Source organism: Echinops telfairi, unplaced genomic scaffold (assembly GCF_000313985.2).
Source record: "Echinops telfairi isolate 266 unplaced genomic scaffold, ASM31398v2 ScPeMD7_70;HRSCAF=299, whole genome shotgun sequence".
NCBI classification, from domain to species: Eukaryota; Metazoa; Chordata; class Mammalia; order Afrosoricida; family Tenrecidae; genus Echinops; species Echinops telfairi.
In genome coordinates, this window is record NW_022103968.1 from 35,257,532 (window position 1) to 35,268,586 (window position 11,055).

The 11,055-nt window shown below is 40.4% G+C and overlaps 1 protein-coding gene across 4 annotated transcripts in view; it reads right to left on the reverse strand.

The window, feature by feature from the left end:
• EXOC6 (exocyst complex component 6) overlaps positions 1-11,055 on the reverse strand; it is a 195,597-nt gene that overhangs the window by 134,292 nt on the left and 50,250 nt on the right. For all 4 annotated transcript variants that reach the window (XM_004701070.2, XM_045291179.1, XM_045291180.1 and 1 more), the window contains exons 2-5: positions 7,569-7,740; positions 6,271-6,318; positions 6,089-6,179; positions 1,954-1,999 (exon numbers count right to left, since the gene is read on the reverse strand). In XM_004701070.2, coding sequence (XP_004701127.2) covers positions 1,954-1,999; positions 6,089-6,179; positions 6,271-6,318; positions 7,569-7,740 — 357 coding nt within the window. The remainder of the gene's footprint in view (positions 1-1,953; positions 2,000-6,088; positions 6,180-6,270; positions 6,319-7,568; positions 7,741-11,055) is intronic.

Below are 11,055 nucleotides of genomic sequence, written 5' to 3' on the forward strand. Positions count from 1 at the left end.
TAGCCAGTATGCTCAGACATAGAGTAAATTTTGCCACTTGTTCTCCCCAAGTATCATGTAATGTAACACTGGACAATGAGCTCTTCAGGTTAGAAAGCCCTCAAAATACGACTGAAGAAAAGCTGCCTCTTCAAAGTGGAGACGACTTTGCTGATGTAGATACAGTAAAGCTTTCATTTACTGATGGGACGTGACTCCAAATGAGAAAAAAAAAGCTACAAATATTCATTAATAATCGGAGTGTGGAATCTAGGAAAACTAGCAGGTATCAAAAATGAAATTAAATGCATAAAGATCAATATCCTAGGCTGAGCTTGGCTATTTTTAATTGAATAATCCCATGGTCTACTAGGCCAAGAATGACAAATTAAATCTAAACAGCATTGTAATTCATCCTCAAAAATACCATTTCAAGATTTATCCTAAAGTACAAGACTGTCTATGATCAGATAATATCCATACACTCACAACAACAATTATTCACATTGACACACCAACCACGGATGTAAAGATGAAGAAATTAAAAATTCTTACCAATCTCTGTGGGTCAGAAATTGATCACATGCAATCAAAAACATTGATAATTACTGATTTCTGAATGAGACGGTGAAATATATAGAATAAGGATCAGTAGCTGGAATATATGGGCTTGATAGAAACAATGCCAGAGATCGCATGTTAGAATTTTTCATGACCTATGACACTTATTGCAAATCACCTTTTTCCAACAACATAAACACTATCTATAAGACACTGGATCTCACCGGATGGATACAAATCAATTGTATCTTTGGAAAGATCCATTGGAAAATGGCAATATCATCAATCAGAACAAGGTCAAAGGCCATCAATTCTTCATCAACAAGTTTAAGCTGCAGCTGAAGGAAATTAAAACAAGTCCATGAGATGCAAAATACAACTTTGAAGGCACCCCTCCTGAATTCAGAGACCATCTCAAAAAAGAAGAATATATTGGACCCACTGAACTCTAATAACAGAGCACCAGATAAGTTGGGATGACATCAAGGCTATCAAACTCGTAGAAAGCAAGAAGTCATTTAAAAGACAGGAAAGAGAGAAAAGCCAAAATGAATGTCAGAAGAGACTCGACATCTTACTATCCAATGTAAAGTGGCTAAAGTGAATGAAAGAAATGATGAAGTAAAGAGCAGAACAAGAGACTTCGAAGGGCAGCTGAAAAACGACAAAGCCCTATAATGAAATGTACAAAGACCTAACGGGAAGAATCCACTCAGCATTCCTCAAGTTGTAAGAAGTGAAGAAAATTTTCAAACCTTGAGTTGCAATATTAGAGTATTCCTTAGGACCAATCATGCGTTTTTAACTGAATTTCTTTTCAGCCCTTGGTGACCTAGGCCCCATACAATAGGCTACCTGGACTTTAGATTTTAGTCTTCTCAAGGTATAGAGCATACATATTACATAAGCCACATCAGAAGGATCTGAGTCAGAAAGCCCAGTAAGTGAAACTGGACTTCACCTTAAACGCACCTGTTGCTGCTTCCAAGAACGGCTCTGTTCCTTTGCACTTAAGGTGAAACCAACCAGTGAGAGAAGACAAGAAGTGCCCGTCTCTGCTTTCAGCCCGAATCCGTCTCACAGCAGCAACGACTGCCCCCATTACATGTCTTCTTCCGAACCTACCGTGAATTTCTGGCAGCAACCGATTTAGCTGCTGCTGCAACTGGCTTAGAATTATCTCCAGCCAAATGTTATCCACTTAAATGTGATTTCAGTAATATTGTTTGATAATTTCCAGTCAAGAAACCAAATGACACATTGCATTGGGAAAAAGTACTTTTTCAAGTGTTAAAAAGCAAGTATGCCACCTGGACAATTAAGGTGTGAGTTTTTTGGTATGTTTTTGCTTTTCAGCAATTAAAAAAAAAAAAGATTTTTTATTAAAAACAATTATAAAAGAAACCAACTTACCTTTTTGCACTCATTTGTTCTTTGAGCTTACTGTACATTTCCAACACTGCATTAAAAAATATATGACATATTTTAGCTTTCTAACAGAAATAAAATATTTTGAGACATGAAAATCAAACAGAAGTGTATATTATGAACTAATTAGAATTTACTAACATTATAAATATTGCATTTCAAGTAAATGAAATTAGGTTGTAATTTCCAATTTCTACCTACACTGAACAGTATAGCAGAAACCTGGGGCACTTTTGTATATGGCCGATCCATATCAATCAGAATCCACTGGATGGAAGCTGTCATAACTGATGCAGTAGCACAGTGTCACATATCTAGAGCTTACTAGCACCTCGTCCCTGCAGTCGAAATGGGAGTTCAGGCTTTAGTTAGTTGACAGAAGCAGCTGAATGATAGGCAGATTGAGTTTGATGAAATATACCAAGTAAAATAACACTAGTCACAAAATTTTATAGGAAAGGAAAATCTCAAAAGTTTACAACAAAATAGGTGTACACTGATGTTTATTGCAGCAGTATTCACAACAGCCCAAGACAAATGGCCCACATCTTTCAAATGATGAATGGAGAAAATGTGATATATCCATATAATGGAATACTGTTCTGCCATTAAGAGAAATGAAGTTCGGATACATACTACAACTGGGGTGAACCTTGAAAACATGATGAGTGAAATATGTCAGGTCAGCCAAAAAGCACAGATATTGTGCAATCCCACTTACATGAAAAAGGCCAATGGAAACACACCAACATTTATTAGTGGTTACCAGAGGTAGGCAAGAAGTCTTCCAAACATTACGTTGAGTGAAGTCAGATGCAAAAGGGTATTATTACAGGATCCCATTTACATGAAATATGTAAAATAGGCAAATGCAGAAAGACAAAACATATTTTTAAAATGTCAAAATCTGCAACCAGCTCCTGTGTTCTGATCTCACAGGGCCTGTTCTCATCATCTCCAGTGTGGTTTTACCAGGAGACATCATGCTTAGTAAACCAGAAGGTCACCTGGACAAGATAGAGCGATACAGTTGGCTGCGACAATGGGCTCCAACATGCCCACAACTGTAAGGATGGCTCAGGACCAGGCGGTGTTTTGCTCTGTTGTACACGTGTCACTATGAGTTAGAACCAACTTAACAGCACTTAACAACAAGAAGGCTGTGGGGGTTGGGATGATGCGATTCTGCTACAGAGTTCTGAGTTGGTTTGAGGTAATGAAAATTAATAGTGTTGTTGGTTGCACAACATGACGAATGTAATGTCATGAATCATGTATTTTTTAAATGGCCCAAACGGCAAATGTATTGCTAGATATATATTTTACTACCATTTAAAAAACATTTAAGCTTACAGCAGAGTGTGAATTATAATGAAAAGCACTACAATGAACTAAATATGATAAAGCATCTTTATTCATTTTATTAACCTTTTAATCAAAGATCCAGAAATGTAATTATTTAAAAAGTATAAGTTACAACAACATAACAAACTGACACCAAAAAGGATTTAATGTAATCTTGTAGATTCACTGATCCTTAGACTTTCCCATCATAAAGTGAAGACTACATTATTTTATCGGCAGATTAAGCAGCTCATGTTGTCGTACACCAGAGAAAACATGTTCCCTGGCTTTTGTACAGTCATCGCTGCGACTCCCCAGGTCTTTAACAGTTACAACAGGTGTCTACATGTCTGGAAACGAAAGAAACTTCACAGGGCCATATTATTATCTCTAATGTAACCCCTATATTGCAATGTATCATAGTGATCCTACAGGACAGGGTAGAACTGTCCCTATGGGTTTCCAAGACTGTAACTCTTTGCAGAAGTACAATGCCTCATCTTTCTTTCTCGGAGCAGCCGGTGGTTTCAAACTGTTGACCTCATGGCTGGTAGCAGAAGGCTACCTCATTAGGGCTCCCTATGAGTGGGAATTGACTTGATGGCAGTGAGTTTGGATTTGGTTATCACAATGCAACTTTTCTCACACTTGCAGCCAAAGCTTTAGGGTGAACATAAAACTTGGAGCAAAAGGAGCCCCAGTGGCACTGTTGGGTAAGCAATAGACCATCTAACTACAAGATCAGGGGTTCAAACCTACCAGCTGCTTCTCAGTAGGAAGTTGAGCCTAGTTGCTCTCATAAAGACTTACAGCCTTGGAAATCCTATACAGGGTCACTAAGAGTTGGAGTCAACTTGATGCAATGGGCTTGGGGTTCTTTGTTTTAGATGCAGAAAATATTTTTAAAGTCTCCTGGCTTTACCTCCACAGTGCATGTAAACTTCACACCTGTCATAATTATTTTCATGTAAAAATGCCTCCTCAAAAACAGTCATGTAAAATGAATGCACTAGTAAAACACACCATTTCTATAAGAAGTGTTCCTATATCTATGTATGTTCTTATCTCTATTCTATAAGAATATTCTTACATCCCCCTCACAGTCTTCCTAAGCCAGCGCAGAATTCGGCAATTGTAGGCTGGTTAACTTATCTTTTATTCACACTAGGTAGGTTGTAGGATTCTTTAGAGCCATTTCAACCTTACATTTTCCACCCCACCACAAAGCCTGAAACAAGAGTCTGGTTCAGAATGGTCACTTGGGTACAAGGAGCGAGCAAAAAGGACGTAGTTCTGGCCATGGCTATTTGGCACACAATGTTCACATGACCTCAGAGCGTCTGCTCAGGCTGGAAACAAGCAGCGCTAACAAAAAGCAACCTCTACTTCCTTTCATTCCTCTGTTTTAAATGGCCCACCAGGGAACGTACGGAATTCAGCATTTTCATTCCATCCCTACGTAATTGTTCAGGCTTATTACCACACCAGGCGGGAAGCTTTCCAACTTAGAGGCTATCTTTGTGACTACTACCATGTTTCTGATTAAGCGTCATTCTATGGATGTGGGTAGGTATCTCAACACTGAAACCTAATAGAATAAGCAGACATTTTACTTACTTACTCAAGGCAAATAGCAGACCTGGGGCCTTAGTGGTTATGCATTGAACTGCTAACTGCTAGGTCGGCAGTTCGAAACCACCTGCTGCTCCCTCCAATAACTCCCATCAAGAATTAGTCTCGGAAACCCACAGAGGCAGTTCTACTCTGCCCTATAGAGCGGCTATGAGTTGGCATCAACTTGATGGCAGTGAGTTTGGTTTTAGAATGTACAAATAGCCGTGGTTGGTCAGATATTAAACTGGGTACAAGCTCAGATAATGAAAAGCTATTCTTACAAGTCAAAAACAATAATGTAGTATTTTTTTAAGCGGCTAGTAAAATTACACTGCTGATCATTTTGACATAATTTGTATGGTCAACTAAATTCACACAAATATTATACAAAGCATCTCATTCCATTCTCCCAGATATGGAGTTTTAACCTCCTACTTAAAACAATAAAATAAGGGAATATGTGGGGCACTGAGGTGGACTGAGCTTACTATAATTAATAAAAAAATGACATCTACCTGGTTCCTCTTATTTGAACAGGATGTATCCAACTTAAAGAATATTAAATCCAGGTAAAGAAATTCCTGGTTAGTTTCTTCAGGATCTATTTGATGTCCCAGTAACATCTGAGCCCTAACAGAGAGACCAGAACCTCAAAATTCTAGTCGGTCTTTCCAGATACAGGAGGAAAGGCAAGAAGAGGAGCGGAAGACAGACAGACAGACACTCTGTGATGTTTCCTTACCTTACCGACAAAATGAAATTACAAGGAAAGCAAAATAATGCTTCAGCGACAAACAGAAAGCAACGGCATTAGACAATGGCAAGACACGTAATAAAAGACACTCATCCTCGTGGCTAAGTATTCCAAGAGGGGGGAAAAGCAGGAGGAGTGGGGGAGGGGAGATAAGATGGAACCAGAGCAGAGACAGACGGGTCACCGGGCAGAGGTGAATCAAAAGGTAGAAGCTGTTCTAGAAGACTGACAGAACAGATGATCTAACAGGGGCTTGACACGCAGAACTATGAAAATTCCAGGGTGGGGGGGCAGAAGGATTGAAGAAGGAAGATAAGGATACCCAAGAATATGAAATTTCCATAATAACGGATGACAATATGCTATCCTTAAATTCCACCAAGTCAAGCAGATTAAAGTTTAACTCACCTGGAAGGCATAATTGCAATTTTTCTACTACTGTTGTAATATTCCTCTGCTGAATTCTACAGCGAATAATATCTTCTGTTTGCACTACCACCTTGGAAAAGAAATGTTCACAGTTTGAAACGAACGGTTCAGTTGCATTCTGTTAAGTACACACGCACACACAAACTTTATCATTTTCTCACCTCTTTCCCAGCATCTTGAAACCTTCGGTTGGTATCAGTAACTTGCACCTTAAAAATAATTTCACCTTAGTTAGACAAATATGCATAAAACTGCCCTGATGTAACCGCTCACCCTTGTAATCAGACCATGCTTCATGAGAAACTTGGAACAAAGGAATGCAAATCCAAATTAACTCTACAGCTTGAACTTGAACTTTTGATTGAAAGGGGCTTTTGTTAACTTCAATTACTTATGACAGTTCTTTTTAACAGATTCTGTGGCAAACTTCTCAAATTTACTCAGGATTTTTGAACTTTCCTTGCTTCTCTAAGTCTGTCAAACAATTCAAATCACTGACCCAATTGACCACTGGTCCCTTTTTGATACGTTTCAATGAGGTCTATGTGCCATTCATTGTCTGTAGGAAATGGTGATTGCATTTTCTGGTAATTAAACATTCATACTTTGCTGAATGCAAACACTGGGTGGCTGATTAACATCAAACACAGAAACGCCGAGCCACAGCCACATGCTCATGCTGCAGGTGCAGGCAGAGCTCAACCTCACATTTTCCCACATACTAAGTGACTCATTAGGTCATCATAGTAAGGAAGCTCATTCTGCTTTATTAAAAATCTCATTAATTTTGGAACAAAGATGCTCAGTGACCTCATTGATGCTGTATTTGGTCCCTTGTTATCTGAATATCCTTTATGTTATGGTTTTCTACACAACCTTTGGGGACCAGGCCATTCTGCTGGCTAAGCTCACCAGATGTAAAGAATGATAAACAGGGCAATTCTTATAATTAAATATTTTCCATTGTAACGGTACAAATCCAGCTCTCATTTAACAAATAATTGCATTTGCTGTCAGGCAGGAAATGCAAGCCAATTTTTTAAAACAAGATTGTACATTGCTATTCATCTGAAAACAAAGTTCCAATACTTTCGGTCGTTTTGGGAACACAGTCTTTTATAATGTGTTTAAATATTTTGAGTATAGCATTTTATCCATATTAGATTGCCATTAAAAAAAAAATCTAAATCTGCAAAAAGAGCCTTTGACTGTAAGCATTTTTTTATTAAGCTCATTTTCCTACACAGAAAGAGCTCCTGTTCAGCAGCTGCTTTAGGAGAAAAAGAGACTGTAGTTACATTAGGATAACAACTGTGCTAAGAGAGCCTCACAGGCACGCCCAAAGACACACCCAGACTCCGTCCTTGCAAGCAGTGCCCTGAATAAGGTGCACACGTTTGTACAAATGCAGTACAAACCGATGCTTCAGTCAGGTAAGGCGTCCTGCCATGCGGCCTACCTTCAGTTTCTCTGCATCAGTCCTGACTTTAAGTAGCTCCGTGATGGCATCGACAAAACCTTGATGATGAAAATTGCACATCTTCTCAATTTCCTTGTCATGATTACGAATACAGGCCTCCAACTTCTCCATAAACCTCATGTGTGCATTTGGCTGGTCATCATACACAGACCTGGAAGTACATAATAAAAGGACAATAAAATTAACCTCCCAGTTCACCCCCATGTATTCTTTATTAAACCCAATCTTTGCAACAGATGGTATCTTAATTAAACCTTAGGAGCAGATCATGGTCGACAGTATCTCCTTGACTAGAATTCATGGTGAAAACGTCCTTAATTTGCTAAAGTTCTGGCCAGCAAGGCCCAGAAACAACCACCCCCCCCCCATGTGCAATGCTTCCTGCACGCTACCACACACTCTTTTTTTTAATTTTATTTATTATTATTATTTTTTTACATTTTATTAGGGGCTCATACAACTGTTATCCCAATCCATACACACATCAATTGTGTAAAGCGCATTTGTACATCGTTTCTCAAAACATTTTCTCTCCATTTAAACCCCCAACATTAGGTCCTCATTTTCCCCTCCCCCCTCCCGCCTGAGCCCTTGATAGTTTATAAATGGGTATTTTGTCATATCTTGCCCTGTCCGACGTCTCCCTTCATCCACTTTTCGGTTGTCTGTCCCCCAGGGAGGAGGTCACACACAGTTCCATGTAATCGGTTCCCTCTTTCCTACCCATTCTCCCTTTACCCTCCCTGTTTCGCCACTCACACCACTGGTCCTATAGGGCTCATCCATCCTGGATTCCCTGTATTTTCAGTTCCTATCTGTACCAGTGTACCTCCTCTGGTCTAGCCAGTCTTGCAAGATAGAATTCGAGTCATGGTAGTGGGAGCAGGGAGGAAACCTTTAGGAACTAGAGGAAAGTTGTATTTCTCATCATTGTTACATCGCACCCTGACTGGCTCATCTCCTCCCCGAGACCCCTCTGCAAGGGGATCTCCAGTGCCACACACTCTTACGGAAGAACTAACTACTGCCTCTACCATTCCACTGGGAGAAGACTACTGGAAACTCGTGCCTGGAAGGCTCTTGGAACCTGTGCGATGTACTTTTCTGCATCCTTTTCATCTGTATCCCTTGGCTGCAATAAACAGTAACCATGAGTATTAACAGCTATGTTGAATTCTGTGAGTTCAAGCCAATTGCTGAACTTGGTAGTGTCGCTGTCCCCACGCCCACCCCCAACTGTCCTCCTCCAGCTGCTGTTTCTTTGAGGCTTAGTTCAAGTTCCATTTCCCTCCAAAAGGCCTATCCCAGCCATTTTCATGACAAGTAACCTCTTTATCAGAAGGACATGTCAACTTCTAGTCATTTATGTGCATTCTGACATGTAATCGTAGTATACTTTGTATTATTATTTATGTGGCCCACATTTATACTAAATATATATTTACCTACATAGACCAAATGCTTTTATCCCAAGAGTTTTATTGGCACATAATTCTCATATCACGCAATTCAATAGTTCAATTACACCAAGAACAGTAACAAGCATCACCATAATCAGTTTTAAAAGATTTTCTTCATTCTTGTCCTCAATTATTAAGCTATAAGGTCCGGAGTTTGAACCCACCAGACGTTCCACAGGAGAAAGGTGGGGTTCTCAAGGCCTGTAAAGATTTGCAGCCTCGGAAACCCATAGGGGCAGTTCCACTCTGCCGGTGTGAATGGGAACCGACTTGATAGTAATGGGAAAAAGGAAGAAACCAGAGCCGTAAACAAACCGACCTGTGTTAGAGTAACCCAGGGCCCTGAATGCATCTACTGGAGCATTTTGCGGGACTCCCCTTTTGCTGCTGATGGAATAGGATGGGGAAACAAGACGAGAGTGTCACTGGACCCATCCTCCATTGGCAGAACCCAAAGCCTGAAGCAGGTGAACTACTTACATACCTTGCCTTCTCCTATTAAAATAGAATCTTTAGTCCCAATTTAAAAAATAAAGGTAATTTCAAAGAATTAGTACTGCAAATGAGAAAGATTATGTCCTAAACTACGGTCTCCTGACCCTTGATAACCATTTACTGGTCCAGAAAGGAATACAAACTAAATCCCAATCACCTGTCACCCACAATCCTTATCAAGGTCACTCTAAGCAGAAGTTCGCAGAAATAATGAAGTCAAGGTGCAGAAAAGTTCTACACCACAGGGATAAATTGCAATTGAAAAAGTGCTGGGCGGAAAAAAGTTCTGAAGGGTCAGGCAAGGGCCAGAGTCCAAAAATCCCTCAAATGGCAGAATATGGACTTTGGGAAGGACCCTCAAAAGCTGGGGGGAGGGTTGTTTGTTTGTTTTTAGTTTTGACGCTCACATTTTAATAGCTGCAACACTCAAAATGGAATTAGTCACTGCATCTACTTGATTTCATCCTTTACCCATTCTGAAGAAATGTACTATTCAAAGTAAGTAGTCTAGAGATTTGCTAGTTAGAGCCAGTAACACAGATCTGAGTAAATAGAGAAAGGCAGACCAGGCAGATAAGCACACGAAAACTTGAAGCAAAATCAACTCTTACCCCAGGAAACTGTTGACGCAGATGGGTATAGGAGTTACCCTCCTTTTCCCGGAAGAGGTCTATGTTTAAGCACAGAAATCATCTGGAGAGATGGTGGAAGCAGAAGGATGTGGAGAGTAGACAGATGTACACTACTTGTCGACAATTCCCACCGGAGACTAACTGGGTCCAGGAGAGAAGCCAGTCGGGTCTGTCACCGGTGCTTAAATGATGGTGATAATAAAAATACCCTAACAAACATCTGAGCACTTACTGTACACTATGTGTTTTTCATTCACTATCTCATTAAATGTTCACCACAGCTTTATGATGGAGGTCCCCTTGTCATCTTTATAGATGTCATCTGAGAAAATTAAGACATTGTCCCCAAATGGGATAGCCCAAACCCCAAACCCAAGTCGTTGCCACGGAGTTGATGCCGAGTCATAGCCAGCAACTCGACAGGCCAGCACTGAGCCTCCCAGAGGGATTCCTAGGCTGTGATCTTTTGCTCCCACCGAGTAGCTGGTGGTTCAAACCATGGCCCTTTCACAAGCAACTGAGCACTTAACCACTATGTCACCAGGGTTCCTGTAGCAGTAAGCAGTACCAGCAGTAGAGCCAGTATTTAAACCATGGGCTAGCTGGCCCCAAAGCCAGTGCTCAGACCCAGTATGATCAATAGACTCACCAAGCAGCAATGGTGACTGAGAGAGTTAAGGTTTATTGTGCCAACCTGGCCGATAAACACATGTGGAGTTCATTGAAGAGCGGAGAGATAAATGGCTCGGTGAGCCTCGCCTTTTGAGTTCTTGGGTCTCTTGCTTTCTGATGGTCAGACCAGGGTGCAGCTGCCTTAGCCAGTTCCCTGCTTCGGCTGGCAAGGCTCACTTCCTGCAAGACATCCCTGAGGAGAAGCCA